The sequence below is a fragment of the Poecilia reticulata genome, chromosome 8 (assembly GCF_904066995.2).
Source record: "Poecilia reticulata chromosome 8, P_reticulata-male-v2, whole genome shotgun sequence".
NCBI classification, from domain to species: domain Eukaryota; kingdom Metazoa; phylum Chordata; class Actinopteri; order Cyprinodontiformes; family Poeciliidae; genus Poecilia; species Poecilia reticulata.
Window position 1 is genome coordinate 13,191,712 of NC_088837.1, and position 16,173 is coordinate 13,207,884.

Here is a 16,173-nt window from a genome sequence, read left to right on the forward strand (position 1 = left end):
CTCATTTATGAAAAATAATAAGGGGGAGGCACGGGAGGGGGATGAAGTAGCATGTTTTCTTTTTCAATACGTCAAAGGTTTGAGATCAGAAAACTTTTGGATTTTTTTTTTAGCACATTTTTTCCCATATGAGGATAAATATTTACTGAGACTTTCTGGGAGTGTGTGGCACTTTGTTGTGTGCATTAAACACAACAAAAAAATTCTGAAAAGTGTGCAATGCAATTCTGAAACTGCTTAAAAAGGACCTAAAATGTAAAAATCTACAAATTATGCAAGTACATAGGAACACAGGTCACTCTTCAAAAGAGGAAACACAAGCGAGCATGTCGACCCATATCCACAGAACAATTATTGAAGTTTAAACTATTAGTCACATTCTCAAATTAAAAAAATTCACCAATAAAGATGTGAAAGCCACAAGTTTTCTTTAAAAAAATTATTTAATATTTACATGTAAGGATGAAATGAGAGGAAGGAGGAAAGAAAACAAATGTCAGTTACAAGACAATACCTTCCAACAAGGTTGCTACACAAGCTTTCTCCTCAGTTTTCAGATTTCACATGACCAACTATAAAATAAAATAAAAACATACTGTTAAATGGCCAACATTTTGTTGAAACTTTTTACAATCTTTAAAAATAAAAAATCATCAGAAAATGATCTGGTCCACCTAAAATATGAGAAAAAGATATTTTCTTGTATGATAGTGTTACAAATGTGGAGGAGGGGTTTAATATTTCTTTTGTTTTTTTTAGGGCAACAAATGATCTTCAGAAATGTCAAAGTCATGTCATAAAAAACTGTTTTTGATTTCATATGTTTACAAATGTCCAAGACCTAAAGAGTCAACCAGCTCAGATCTATGCGGTACAGTCCTGACCCGACTAAACCTGGTCTAAGAATAGTCGAGATGGATTCAGGAGGAGGAAATAAGCAATTATCACTCTGCGTATGAAAACAAAAACAAACAAACAAACAAAAAACGCCTAATCAAAGTTCCTCCAGATTATAAATATGGTGTAAAATATGTACACAGCAAAAAAACAAATACACAATATCTATGAAAATAATTTCATAAAGCCTTATTGTTATTGTTGTTTTCCATTAAGAGCAGCTTCACAGGCCTAGTGCAGACAGGAGATTGAGGGGGGTTGAGCCAGATGATGACCTCAAACCTTTACAGTATGTGGGGGGGGTGGCTTTTCAGCACGCATGTCCACGATCAAACCATTGAGTTTGGTTACTTTTTATTTAATAATTTTTTCCCCCCCCCCATAATCAAAGAGACACCAAGACCCCCCACAAGCCGGGCTGTCTGATTTGGGGGAAAAAAAGGTGCTGATCTGCCAGATGAGGGAGGAGAGAGGGAGGAGCTACACGGCAAACATCTCCAGTGGTGGCTCCTCATGGTGGTCAGAGTGGGACACTGCAATCAATTCTCACAAGGGAGCTCAGCCTGATAAGAAAAAAGATGCTTTGTGTTTTTTTCTTGTTTTTTTTTTTTTTTTTCACATTACTTCATAATTTAAAAAGAAATAGAGTGCGTGAACTCTAAAAGTGCCTTAAGATGCGAGACCGGGTAGGCAGAAGGAGCAACCTGTGAATTTCAAAAGACACTGGAAGGTTTCTAGGGGGTCTTTTCCTCCACCTGTTCCTGCGTGCGTTTGTACACAGGAGTTGTTTCGGTACACACGGCGTCCGTGCAAGCCTCCCTCGCCCCAACCTCTCCCTCGCTCTAGCTGCTGGTGACGGTGGTGCCGCTGCCCAGCTTTATGATCATCTGCTGGCAGTCATGGAGCGTCCGCTTGTCACCGAGCTTCTCCAGGGTGCGGGCCGCGTCGGCCAGCATGCCCACCCTCTGGCCCGGCGCCGACAGGAACGAGGGAGGAAGGTAGCGGCAGGCCAGCATCACGGCCTCTGCCTGCTCCCGCTGGCCGGGCCGCGCCTCGCACTCCTCTGGACACAGAGAAACCAAACATCTGGTGAGCTACGGAGCTCAAGTCAACTATTTGGATTATGTGTGCTTTTGTTTTATTTCCACCCCCCCCAAACAACCACCACGACATTGACATATTTTATTGTGATTTTATGTCACATAAATAGTAGTAAATATAAATGCCAAGTGGATACGTTCACTTAGCTCGCAGTAAACTTCCAAGGGCTTTTCAAGCATTTTAGAGGGAAATTTTCTAACTTTTCTTGCACTACACTTTGGAGATAACAATACAAATGAACTAAAAAAGATAGTTTTAATTAATCAATATATGACAAAATTCTAAAACAAAATTCTAATTTAACAACAACAACAAAAAATCCCCCAATTTGAATAATTTTGCCAAACTATAAAATAAGACAATCAATAACTTGAGTTGTTGGAAATAATAAATATTGATTACATTGGAACAATCCAAACAAAAGTAATGTTAAGGTAAATGACCTTCCTGCTCAAATTAAATGCTTCATAGGAACACTGGTCAATAAAGAAACAGACAAAGAAATTCACAAAAAAGTGTTCTTAAGTTTTCTGGCATTTCGTAAATAGAAATAAATTTGGCAATTCCAACTGACCTAAAACATGAAATGTTTCGTCTGATTCAACTTCAGTCAGCGAGAAGAAATGTATTTGTGTCTTTTATTATGTGTCTAAAAATATCTGGTTCCAGCTGTAGACAACAGTTCCCACATGTAGGGTTTTTATCGACTATTAGATTGAACTTTATTGCAAAACTGTCAGGTTTAAATGTCAAGCACTTCAAGGACTTTCCAAACCTTGAAAAACACCAAAATGTAATTCAAGCATTTTCACGGATTTCAAGCACCCCGAGTCTGACATACGTTTGCATTCAGACCCTTTTAGGTCTCTCAAAAAAAAAAAAAAATCTTGTTTTTTTTTTTTTTTAAGACTTCTATCAAAACAACAAACCGAGCCAAGCATCACACTGCAGATTCTCGACCGTAAAACATTCGTCTCGCCAGACGCGTCCTGATTACTTGCACGGGTCAGATGACGCCTAGAAACCCCCTGAAGCCTCTCCACCGACGCAAACGCACCTGTCTTGGCTCCGGGTGTTGCTCGGCGCCGCAGTGAGCGGTCCAGCAGCTGATGGGTTCTGGTGGGACTGGCCCCGGCCATCAGTCTGGCAGTAGCTTCGTGAAGGAACAACTGGAGAGAAGCAGAGGGCAGAGAGAGATCAGAGCCAAACAGGAGGAACAAGAGCGAGAAACGATGACTCACACCTAACGCTCATCTCTACCTTAGAGAGACTCTCTGTGAACAATGCTGCCACACACTTGCCTAAGGCTATGTGTGTGTGTGTGTGTTAGGAGTGGAAGTGAGTAGAGTTTTATTTTTTTTTACTGAGAATTGCTCCACAGACTCCTTGTGAGCGATCAGCTTCAGTCAGAGCTGCTTTGGGTTGTGTCACCGATTTAAACTTGGGGGTTTAAAAATGGGTGAGTTTGCGTTTAAATGAAGCAGCAATGTGCTCAGCATCTCTAGAGATTCATTACCATGGATTCTATAATGACACAAAGCGTATCTATGTGTTGTTGTAAAAGCCTTTTATTGGGTAAGAAATCTAAAAAATCCAACCTTCAATTTGAGTACATTTATGCAGAAAGTCGAACAAAATTCTTGCAAAAAAATAAAAAATAATAAAGTTTTTAAAGTTAAACAGAGTGGCTAGAGTGGGAGTTTGCTGAACTGTGGTGGGACTTTAGCTTAGGTCAGATGACACTAAGATCAAGTGGGATTAATGTGAAACAAAGGATAAATATGTAAAGAAGCACCTTATGCTCACTGATGAGCATGGTGGAGGATCTGTGATGCTGTGGGCCTGTTTCTCTTCCAAAGGAATGACCGTGTTAAAATGATGAAATCTTTAAATTTGTAGAACATTTAGTATAATCTGTTCGATCAGTAAAGAAAAAAATGGGTGGCTTTCAGTAGTTTTGATCCAAACCAACCCTGAAATAGTTCACCAAACCCAAAATCAACCTTTCTTATTGGTCGCATAGCAACCGATCCGTTAAAGCAGTTTGGTCAACCTCCTGAAAACACATGGGTAAAAATTGCACGTACTCTTCGCATTGCGGGTCTGAAACTGTGTGCTAGCTTGCGCAGGGAGCAGAGGTCCTGCTGGAAGCCCTGAAGTTCTGGTGGCGACGCCTGATGAAGGCCGGCAGGACCGCTGGGGCCGACCAAGCCGGAACCTGTGGGACTCGTCCCCTGCTGCTGCAAGCGCCAGATGTTGGTCCTCAAAACTAGCAGGAGGTCGCACACCATTAACTCGACGACCTGCAGAAATATCGACCGGATTGGTTGAAGTACGCAAATAGGATGCGATTTGGCGTCACGAAAATGTGTTATCTAAAATATTTCATATTTTTAATAGTTGTTTTTACCTTCAACATGTAGACTGAAAAGAAAACCTACAGAGATTTAATAAAGCAAAAACAAACCCTCCCTTCTCCTCCATCCTGTCAGTGTGTGTGTGTTTGTGTGTTCTGCTGCTCTTGGTCCAGCTCTGTGTTGCACTGCAGGTACATTGCACTCTTAGGAGACACACATGCAATGCAACTACAATGCACTGCAGCTCTGGCCATAGACATACATACACACACATGCACACACACACAAACACAGCACACTCATTTTGAGCTGCCAATCCACCAGAATCACCATCTGGTAGAAACCACAGGGAGGGCTGCCGCAGCGCCCCACAGAGGAACAGAGGAACTACTGCAGGGGGGAATCTGGAGATCTGAGGCCAGGAAAAAAATCCTGCGGCTTTTGTGTGCAAATAATATCCTAAACGTGATTTTTTTTCTTCAGTTTTTTTTTTTCTGTATTCCACTGTAAGCTTTTAAAAGATAAATCAGCTCGACTCCAGCATGCGCGTACCTTGTCCAAGCTGGAGCTGTGGCAGTGCGGTCCCAGGTTGAGGCTGTCTCGGAGCAGGGCGCTGGCCTTGTCAGTGTGGCTCAGACTCAGCTGGCAGTTTTCTGGCTTGGACAGCAGAGCTCTGACTGCCCTGAATGTGTTGAGGCACGCTTTGGGCAGAAGACTCCTGCCAGAACCAGCGGCAAATCAGACAAAGGACGCAGGTTAAAGCAGTGCAAGTGTGTGACGGTGATGGTGTGTGTGTGTGTGTGCGTGTGTGTGTGTGGTGGTGGTGGTGGGGGGAAGGGGTTAGGGAACTTACTCTGCGTTCTGCAGGCTGCGAGGCAGGTGCTCCACGGTCGGATAGAGCCTCTCTGCTGCAGCATCATCTCCTTGAAGCCAATTGATGATCACTATGGCAACCGAGGACCACCATTTAGAGTGGGGGTCGCAGCCTGGTGATTGGAGAAAAAAAAAAAAAAAGTAAAAAAAAAAAAAAATGAGACACCCTCCTGTAGACAGGCAATTATGCAAATATTCGAATCCCCCACTTGCTTTTTTTTTTTTTTTTTCCCCCACATTTAACATGCATCACAATACACAAAGACAGCTGCTGTCTATATTCTGAGCCCTGAATCATTCTCTCTGGTAGAGTCCCACCTTGCACCCACAGCGAGATCTTAAGTTTTAAGGAGGGTAATATATTCTGCTGCACACCCATGCAACCTCCACAAGCGCATTTTAAAACACACAGAGCATCCCGGAGCTCTGCCAAGAAAACGTTTCCGATTAAAAACCCCGGCACAGCCTCGCTTCCCTTCCTCCTTTCAAGGTGATCACAGATTTGACAGTGCTGAAGATAAATGAAGCAATCTGGCGTGCCTCCATTTTACCGGGTTCCTTTTTTTTTTTTTTTTTTTTAAGCTTAGATTAGTGGAGACAAAAGGATGTGCTGCGGGGGTGAAAGTCGAGTGGAAATCAGACTACGTGATTTCTAAAGAGTATAAATGGACTTTGTCTGTTGGTTATTTGATTTAGTAAAAAACACCCAGGTAATGACACAGCTGGGACATGTAAAGGCAAAATGAAGCAATGCATTAAGGAGTTCAATTAAAAGCCATTTTTCTGTCGTGATTTTCCAGGAATGTTAGAATTTGTAATTCTGATTTATCAGTTGCTTGAATTATTGCAGAATGGAACAGAATCAGCCTTTACTGTCCCGCAAAGGGGAAACTGGATATAAAGGTTCTCAATAAAAGTTCTTATAGTGTTAAAAACAATACATAAAAAACTAGCAAAATAATAACAACAACAACGTAATCTACTTTACAAAACTGTAACATGAATAAATACTGTGCAGTTATTAGGAAGAATGATGTTGCTATAGAATAAAACAATAATAATGCTTGTTATTACTATATTTTATGCATTAAGATAGGTTTAATTACTCAATTGTTATATTTTTATTGTACAACAGTATATTATATGATTACAGCATTATTATTATTTACAAAGGTGTGTTTTATTTATGTATTTTAAGTATATAATTTGATAGGGTTATTATTATTATTTATAAAGATGCTGTTTTTAATTATTATTAATACTATTAATGTTAAAATTGACTAAAATTTGTTATTCTTTTTTTTTTAAAGTGTGAATATTCTAAATTAATAATTAACTATGACAATCATCATCATTTACAGAAAGCAAAAACAAAAAGTTGTCATAATTACCATTATTTTCAAAAAACTTCTGATCAAACTTTTAATATTCTAATTACTTTGAACCTACCGGTCACAGTGGCCATATTGGAGCCGATTGCAAAGGACTGGGACGTTGCACCGGCGGCGTCAGACGCACTGATCAACAGCTGGAGGTACTCCAAGGCGTCGGCGTACTCCCTGGTAGCAGAGACCAGTCAAAAGGTCAACAAGTGCTCCAACATTCTCATTTATTAGGAACTTTTTCACAATTGGGAAACTTTGTGTCTTTTAGAAAAAAAATAATGCATACCGGTCAAAAAAAACAAAACAGACATTTTAAAAGTCCCCGATGTTTTCTCACCCGTCAGCCTGGTTGGGACTCTTCTCTCCGTGCGGCTGGGCGACGCAGTAAAGAGCCTTTTCGAGGAGGTGCTCTCTGAAAGCCTGAGTCACCTGGGCCAGAGGGTCCACTGTAGGAACGCCAAACCATTTAAATTATTTTAGAATAGCTTTCGGGAGGGAAATAAAAAACAATTCAATGGACTAAATTAGGCTACGTTAGGTAACTGGTGGCCTACCAGTGTTTCCGGCCTGGCTGTAGATGCTTTCTTTAGGCGTGCTGCGAATGGCCCAGTCCCCGTCCACGAAGAAGCGGTGGCCGAGCGGGTGGCAGAGCCACTGCATGGCCGGAGGCACGCAGCCGCTGGACGACAGGCACGCCTGGCGGGCGCTGCTCAGGAACACACGCTGTCGGGAGAGAAGACGGAGTTTTGTTCAGCGAGGTTTGCTCGACCTCAGTCTCTGAAGGCTTTTGACTGATTAATATAAGCTTGGAAATGACGACTCACAGAGGTAAAATGGAGGATCCTTGGCAGGCTGGCTTTGACTCGTAGTGCTGCAGAGACGTAGACCTCAGCCAGGCTGGCTACAGGCAGGCATGAGCCAGAACATTCTGCCAGGTTCACCGCACTTAAAGCCATGTGGACTGCCGACAGGTGGCTGCCATTCAGCTTCCCTGCACAAACACACACACACAAAAAAAAAGGTTTCTAAACATCCACAATTTATGATGACATTAGGATAGATCAAAATTTTAGTTTTAAGAAGTCAAATCAGATTAACATAAGCTAAGTTGTGCTGTTAAATCTACCCGTCATGTGAAGCTGGTGCAGGCGGTGATAAACCAAGGCGGCATCACGGCTGCTTTTACACGCGTCCTCCTGCAGGGGGCGATCGCTGCGCAGACCTCCAGCCCTTGCAGCGAGCCAGCGGCCAACCCAGAGGCGCTGCAGGCAGAACCTCAGCAGGGACCAGAGCACCGCGCAGGCCAGGTCCAACTGGGAGGTGGGCAGGGGGCGACCCAGCGCCTTCAGACAGGTTCGCAGGTTATGACTGGCCTGAGCAAAATCCCCCTGTAGGGAAAGAAGACAGAATGTAAGGCATGGATGAATCATCATTCAAAAGGCTGATTAATAACCAGACCATCTTACTCTGGCCAGGTCCAGGTCGGCCTGTTTGCGGTGTCTCCAGAACAGCACGGACGATCCCGAATGCGGACGGGTCACGGGCTCGCCATAAACCAACAATCGGATCAGAACTCCCGACACCAGAATACCGTTCAGCAGCCACACCAATATGGTGGGGAGCATCCAATCCATCCAGCCCCAAGACTCAGCTACGGACAGCACGGGTACACTCAGTAACGAGCAAAAAAAAAAAAAAACTTTGGCAGACAACCGCTACAACGAACCAGCAGGTTTACCTGGAATATCTACACCCAAGACGCTTCTCCCTGCGTGATGGGGGGTAATGTCGGCAGCGTTTCCTGCAGAGCTGCTGCCGGACGAGCAGAGCAAAGCAGCCAGCGGGTTGAGGGAGAGGAAGAGGAAGGTAAAGGCGCACAACGCCATGCGGGAGCGGTCCAGCATGCCTCCGACCACGCCACCTGCTGCAGATTGGTCCAGCAAGCCTAAATGGGACTGCAGCAAAGGAAGATCCAGAAAAGGACAATTAGTGTAAATTTAACCTAAAATAAATTTAAAAAACTGACTGTCTCGCAACTTTCAAAACCGCTGCTCCGACAAATTAAATGTTCGCCACAGACCTTTGTGTCCTCTCCCATGGGACTGTCGGGCTCTGAGTCGCTGCTGCAGTGAGAGAACGAGGTCGGGGAGCCGACGTCGGAGGCTGGCGGAGTGGGCAGCTCGTTCTTCACTTCTGCCTGAGTGTCCACTTCCATGGCAACCAGGTCTTTGAGAGACTCTTTGAAAAGCAGAAGAAAGAAATCACACACACACACACACACAGAAAAAAACAGAACAGTCTCAGTGTCGAACTACAGCTCAGAGGGCTTTAGCCTGGCTTAACGCCGCGCCGAAGAACACAGACAGGATGAGGGTTCAAATGCTCACTGTTCTTCTGAGCTGCCATTTTCAGAGCCATGTTCTCCTGTTTGAGCTTCTGGTTCGTCTGCTGCAGGTAGCGGATGTAGTCGATGGCTTTCCTGAGGACAGCCGACTTGTTGAGCTAAATGGGAGGAGGAAAAACACTGCGTGAATGCAATAAAAATCAAACACAGCATCTACACCGGTCAGCCATCACATTACGATTAGAACCGAGAACATGAAATAGCATGAAATAGCATTGTAGCATAGCATAGCAGAGCATAGAGTAAGCAGTTTCCAACCTTGGCTTCAGTGCCAGCGACAATGTCTTTCAGCTCCACTATTTTATCGTTGATGGAGGAGCGATAGCGCTTCTCGATGGCGTTGTGAGCCGTGCGCTTCTCCCCCTTGTGCGGCAGGCCTGACGGCTTGCCGGCGATGGCGATGCGGTTGATGGGAAGCTTTTCCGCGTCCACCATCACAGGCACGGTGGTCAGGATGGTACCCCCACCCATAAAAGCCTACAGACGGACGGAAATCAGGGAAGTTTTCTCAAATGTAAAATTCACAATTTACACTGACATCTGCCCTCTTCTGCTACCTGCAGGGAAGCACTCTGAACCGCGCTGGTGGTGGTCGCTAGGGACGTAGGAGAGGCCATGGTTGTGACCATACACGGGTCAGGCTTTAAAGTGGTGAGCAGCACGGACTCGGCCTTTATGAACTGGGGCTGCAGCAGCACCTGATGCAAACACACACAGACCAAAGACCCATAAACAAGGAAGGCATCCTTTATCCAGCCTAGGAGCAATCAAGGAGCGGCATCACACACTTACAGGCACTTGTTGTACTTGGGTTGTGATAGTCTGTGCTGGAGGGCTAGCTGAGGTGGCCAGGAGCGGGGAGGCAGTGGTCAGGCCTTGAATCTGGGTCTGAAAGGTCACTGACTGGACGCTTGGAGGCGAGGACGACAAGCTGGTGGCAGGAGGGCTCACGCTGCTGGGGCTGACGGCTGCAAAAACAGTGACAGCGCAGTTAAACCAAGCAGGTTAAACTCAATAAAATATCACTTTAATACTTTTTTTTTTTCTTTCAGATGAATTAATATGGGTGTTTGCTGTATTTTTTATTGCAGCTGAAGTGCTGCACATGTGGCACATCAACACTAGCAATCAAGCAAAGTCTAAAGGCGGCAAAGGTTTTATGAAAAAGAGAATCAGTGGATGGAAGCAATTCAAATGCTAAAACTTTTATGTCTTTACACCGACTACAAAGCATTTATCGTAATCTTTTGTTATCTTATCATTTCTTTAAAAAGCCTATCTTTTATTTCACTAAAGGAAAAGTGGCAAGTGAGTAAACTTTATTTATATAGCACCTTTCACAGACAAAAATCCCAAAGTGCTGTAAAACGTTCGAGAAAAACAAGCGGAAACAGCTGACAAAAACAAGAAGAGGTGCATTTAACAAAAAGCTTGTCTAAATAAAAAAAGTTGTAGTTTTCTAAAAATGTGTCATTTCAGCATAAGAATTATGCAAACAAGCATGAAAAACTGAAGCAGTCCTGGACGAAGGTGGTCTAAAAATACTGATAAGCAAGCAGAAAGCAGAGGTTCGCCTGCAGCTGTAAAACTTTACTGTCGTTATTTGGGGTGGAAAGCAGTTGGAAAAATATCAGCTGAATATCAGGTGAGAAACATTCGAACAGTTTGTTCAGAATATGTATTTATTATTTAGCAATCAGGTCATCACTGTCTCTGGAAGGCTAACAGAAGTCAAATGAACGTAGAAAGTGATTCATCATAAATCTAAAATCTAGACATTGCGAAACGTGAAAGAAAAGCTCTGTGAAAGTAATTCAGACATAAGCCAGAAATGCTCATTTCTTGCTATCAGGTTATTGTAACAGATGAAGGACTTCATGCGGCGACACAAGAAGCAAAACCGTTTTCAGCCCTTTTGCCAATATTCTAACTAAGCCTGTCATTTCATAAAACAATTTGCTAATAAGTGTGTAGACTGAAGATGACCTTTTACCTATTTACAAATTTCAGTGAGTCGTTCCGTACCTCCTCTTATCACGTGAAACTGAGATAACGGTTACCTGTGCCAAACTGCACCTGGGTCAGAGACTTTAGCCATGCAGTAATAAACAAAAAAAAGGATTGAATCTTATAATAATAAAAAAAAGAACTATAAAAAAAGAACTACATCATCCTAACCCCAGTGAACCCCTCAGAATATCTCCTTAAATCAGCGAATCGGAGAGTTGCTTCTACGCGTGATCTAAACTAATTATTGCATATGCATGTATAATACACTACACAGTAGCTACTGCACTCTGCTGAACCCTATATCTGCAGAGGGTATTGTGCAAGCGCAGAACTTTGATAACAGTTTGCGACATTTATTTAGCCAGGGCTACTAGACAGAAATTGGTTGCAATATCCAAACGCTTCTTTGTTGTCACACCTCAACATCTAATTAATGATTGTAGCAGAAGACACACGACAAATGTCAACATTATTAAAATGAACACAAACTATTATGCGGACATGAGCAGAGGATAAATTGACAGCACTCGAAGAGCTCATTATGTAATTAAGCAGCTTTACAACACCAGTCAGTCTGAGCCATTAACACAGCAATTCGTAGAGCATTCGTTCAAATAAGCCCATACTGAGACACCGGTGACATAGGGACAACTTTTTTTTTTCTTTTACTCACATTAAAGACCTGATCAAAGCATTGCGAACGTCAATTCATGATGAATATTAGTCTGTGACACACAATGAAAACGATCGTGGAACTGCACTGAAAAATATCAGAACAACTTTTCCCTTACAGCGAATTTCTGATTTTCCAGCTTTTCGAGCTTACACGTCTTTCTCTTCCGACACGTTCGTCACCCTGCAGAGGACTTACCCGTAAAGCTACTTTGGCTCTGAAAGTTGCTCTGGGCCTGAGGTTGTGCCTGGGGCTGAGGCGCAGTCGCAGTCTGAGGCGCAGGGGATGTGAAGAGTGTCTGTGTCGGGGAGCTGAACGCCGGATTTGGACCTGGAGAGCCGTGAGGGGACGACGCTGCTGCCTGCGCGGCGGCAGGCGGGCTGACGCTCGGCTGGGGCTGCTCCACCAGGGGCTGTCTGAGGCTCTGAGCCTGCTGGCTCGACGACGGTTGCTGCTGCCTCTGTGGGGTGCTGGCCACCTGAGCCAGGGGAGACTGCTGGAAGGTGGCGGGCTGGAAGGCCTTGTCCGGGGCCGAGGAGCTGCGGCTGATGGGCGGGCCCAACAGGGCGTCTAAGTGGGGGTTGCTGCTCAGGATGGAGGAAGTGGTGGTGGATGAAGGTGTGGGAGTGGTGGCAGGAGGAGAAACAGAGGGAATGGTCTGGGACAAGGCATTCATCTCTTGGGTGGAAGGGCTCCCTGAGAAGGGAGTGGAGTCAAAGAGTCCTCCAAACTCCATGTCCTGATTGTTGATGAGCTGAAGCATGTCTGCAGAAGCGCAGAAAAAAACAAAAAAACAACAGAAATAATTAGGAATGTTACCCATAAACCAGAAATAAACCTTATAGTTACTCCATTAAGACATAAAAAAGGATCTGTTAAAAACTGAAATACAAGTGTGATAAAAAGGTGAAAAGGCGAAGTGACAGCTAAGATCAGAGGTTTAAAAGGCGTCTGGAGTGTGTCTACTCTCTGTCCTGGATCAGGCCCAGTGTAGCCACAGGAACCAGGACCTGAACATTACCAGATACCCCTCACACACTTGACACAAACTTCCTGGAACTGTTGCTACCAGGCAAACAGTACCACATCAAAAGCAGAACCTCCAGACGGACGCACAGCTTTCTGCCTCAAGCTGTTTAAACGCCAAAGTGAAGGTGAAGAATATGCGCTTCACCTTTGTCTGTGTCGTGTTTTATCCATTTGTGGTTTTTTTTTATATATATTTTTTTTACACTGGTGGAAATTTTGAGAAAATCCTGCCTTGTTTCTTTTTCTTTGCTAAATGATGGTATGCAACTAATAGATTTGAATATCTACTGGTACGTACAGAGTGGCGGTAGTATATCAGTCTGGGGCTGGTTGAGAACCTGGATGACTTGCAACCCTCTTTTGAGTCATTTTTGTATTCCAGAAATAAGAATGTGCATTAATAATAAATAATATATCCAGCTGTTTGCATTTAATAAGCTTTTATAATCAAAGCACTGCCATTTCATTTATAAATAGTCAATACCAAAACTTCTAGTGATCATTGGATTTCCAACGTATAACCAGTTTGAGAACTCAAACTCTCTCTCTTGACAAAGATAAAGTGTTCTTGGCAAATATTGAAAATAATTTCCCACTTCTACATTTAACTAGATAAAGTATAGAATAATCGCATCCATGAAACGCGCCGCCGGGTGTATGTTGTGTCTGCTGTGCAACCCTGAAGCCTGAATGTATAAAAACCACTGTTGTGTATGAGGTGATCGCTCTTGACCAATCAGAGCGCGGCTCTCAGACTTGCTATGCCGATCAGACCAAGACAGCGAGCAGAGAGAGAGATGCTTGGTTTCCACTGGAGGTTACCATCGTTCAGCGTCACCAGTGGGTTACAGTCGGTCAAATTTAGGAGAGCACGACCGAATACTGTTCACCCACAGCCGTTTGTCGTGCTACACGTTGGCTGTACTCATAAAACACACATTGAAGAACGGCGGAGAATCTTTAGGAGACAGAAAATCTTGCATTATTGATAAAAAGCAGTTTCCCTCCTCCTTAACAACACAAACTGTGGAACGTTTTATAATTCACAAGGATTTAATTACAAGACACAGCTAGGCGTAATAATGCAGAATATCGTATTATATTAGGGCAAACCGTAAAAACTTGTTAATTCGGTCAACTAAGGGAGCTGAACCCAGGAAGGAGGAATGAACGACAGTAACCTCTGTCGGCGAGGCACGCTGGAGGCGGGGCTCACTCACAACCGTTAGCAGCACATTAGCTCCACTTGCTAAAATTAGCAACAGAATAACCAATTTGTGCACATTTAAGTGATAGTGAAAACCACTTACAACAGAAATCTATTAATTTGACGTATAAAACCAAAGGGAACCATTTTAGAAAACTCAAAAGCTAAATAGCTAATTCTAGCTATGTGTCTTATTAAGACACACTATAAGCTGTTTGAGCCATTAACTTTGTTTCTGCTGCTTGTTGCAAAATGCACAACACACATTATTAAAGAAAAAACAGAGAAAAGTCCATGCAGAGTTTACTCTTGCAGCTCTTTAAACATGACTGACTTAACAGGTATCCACATAAATAAATGTACAACTCCTTACCATCGATGTCGCTTAAGAGGGCCGTGTCAATTTCACTTGGGTCGTTAAGAGACAGTGTTGGATCCAGATCCAACGAAGGATCGTCAAAAGACAGGCGGTTCATCTTCACTCTCGTCTGATTCTATGGACCACAGAGTCGGTTCGGCGTGCTATCTCAAATCTCAGAAAGCTGGAGAGTCTTTTATCGTTTACGTCCCTACATTTGATAAACTGTCGGATCCCAAGTCGACCTAAAACTTATCCAGGATGCGCTGTTTTGCCGATATGTCAACTAAACTATACACACCAACCCGCCATGATCGTCGCTGGGAAACTTGTCAAACCGAGTCAAACACTGAGGCTCATTCAGCACTAACAGAGGAACCCACACAACCCTGAAGACTGACAGGTGAGCCAGCCAATCAGCGAGCTTCTCGCAGATTCCCACGATTCTCATGATTGTTTTGATCGCCGAGCAAACCGATGAAACAATGTGGAGTGCATTTCAATAATTTTATAAGACAGTACAAGAGACGTTATGGTTATTAATTTGTGATAAATACGACACACTACTCTAGCTCATTAATTATTAATCTGTTGACAAGAAATAACTGAAAACGCAAACAAAACCATAACTGTGCTACGTACTGATATAAATTCTAATATTCAATTCAGTAATGTTTACTCCATCTTAAATTATGATAACAAATTCTTAATATTGAAGGCAGCAGCGTGCATTTGTTTATTATGGGCCTGCCGCAAAACAACCAATCAAAATCCCGTGTGGGAGGGAGCTGCCGGTAGTTAAGTTTGTCTGACCGGAATCATCACCTCCTCCTGTAGAACCAGCGAAATTGTCCAATGAGAAGCTGAGAATCGGAGTGGGGTGATTCGACGTCACAGCTCTGAATCTGAGCGATTACATCATGTGCTGCTGTCGTGCAGGGGTGGAAGTAGCAACACTAAAATAAAACGAAGGTACTTTTGTGAAAACAAAGAACTAAAATTGTAGATGTAACTTATTTATTGAAACTTACAAACAAACAATTTAAATCCCAACATAAAAATAACTTTTATAAAAATACATTCAAACGATATAGTTCAGCAAAACAAAAAACTAAAATGTTAGTACTTTTGATTTGTAACAAAAAAAATTAAACAGGTTATGCTTAAAAAAAACAAAAAGCAAATATATGCTAAAAAGATTGCAATTAAAACAAAATATCTTCCGTAAACAAATAAGTATCTTTAAAATTCTATGGAAATAGGTCAGTGACCTATGGTAGCACTACATCGACAGTGTAGTGTAATAACCTTGTATTTTTGGGGAGGGTTGTTGGGCATGTCATGCTAATTTTACACACACAACTAATTATTTACACAAATGACAGATTTGGGTTTTATTCTAAAATGTATCTTTTACCTTCATGTTTCTCCTGATTGGAAGTAATATGAGAAATTTTGGAGTGGCCCAGCTAGTTCCAACTTGAATCAGAATCTGTGAATGGAGCTGCAGATTAGGATGATGGCAAGACTCTTTCCTGCCAACAGCCATCACTATTTACAATAACTCTTTGAAGAATTTGAATTAATATAAGCTACATTTAATTTTTCTTTGGGATCCAACTTTACACCACACACGTACATGCATTAATTAGATCATTTAGTAAACAAAATAAACGAGTAATGTACTGCACATCTTTTATAGAACCTCTGGGGAACAAGATGTATCTGAAATGTCTGGAAATGTTCTTAAACAGTATTCCTTAAGGTTTTCTGGAGCTCTTTTAAAAATTCTCTTCTTAAAACCAGTGATTTTAAGACCAAGTCAAAAGAGATGAAGTTTGATTCAGTTTTTTGCACAGCATCATGGGAACAAAATTTG

General features: G+C 42.7%; 1 protein-coding gene across 1 annotated transcript; it reads right to left on the reverse strand.

Moving 5' to 3' along the window:
• Window positions 1-424: 424 nt before the first annotated feature.
• On the reverse strand, window positions 425-14,693 carry srebf1 (sterol regulatory element binding transcription factor 1). Its single transcript, XM_008416818.3, has 19 exons — window positions 14,310-14,693; window positions 11,899-12,465; window positions 9,810-9,985; window positions 9,575-9,715; window positions 9,276-9,494; window positions 9,001-9,115; window positions 8,694-8,851; window positions 8,352-8,568; window positions 8,080-8,264; window positions 7,740-8,001; window positions 7,438-7,604; window positions 7,168-7,336; window positions 6,951-7,059; window positions 6,678-6,787; window positions 5,209-5,341; window positions 4,908-5,073; window positions 4,086-4,301; window positions 3,056-3,167; window positions 425-1,960 (listed from the first exon to the last, which is right to left on the reverse strand). The coding sequence occupies exons 1-19, from the start codon at window positions 14,410-14,412 to the stop codon at window positions 1,740-1,742; spliced, it is 3,546 nt and encodes a 1,181-aa protein (XP_008415040.2). The 5' UTR covers window positions 14,413-14,693; the 3' UTR covers window positions 425-1,739.
• Between the last annotated feature and the right edge of the window lie 1,480 nt (window positions 14,694-16,173).

What these genes read in the sequence shown, in the direction of transcription:
- srebf1 (XM_008416818.3), bottom strand. Translation starts at nt 14,412, where the DNA reads ATGAACCGCCTGTCTTTTGACGATCCTTCGTTGGATCTGGATCCAACA. An exon ending in GAGCCAAAGTAGCTTTACGG is followed by an intron (nt 9,986 to 11,898) that starts GTAAGTCCTCTG and finishes CTGTTTTTGCAG; the next exon opens with CCGTCAGCCCCAGCAGCGTG. An exon ending in GCACCAGCTTCACATGACGG is followed by an intron (nt 7,605 to 7,739) that starts GTAGATTTAACA and finishes GTGTTTGTGCAG; the next exon opens with GGAAGCTGAATGGCAGCCAC.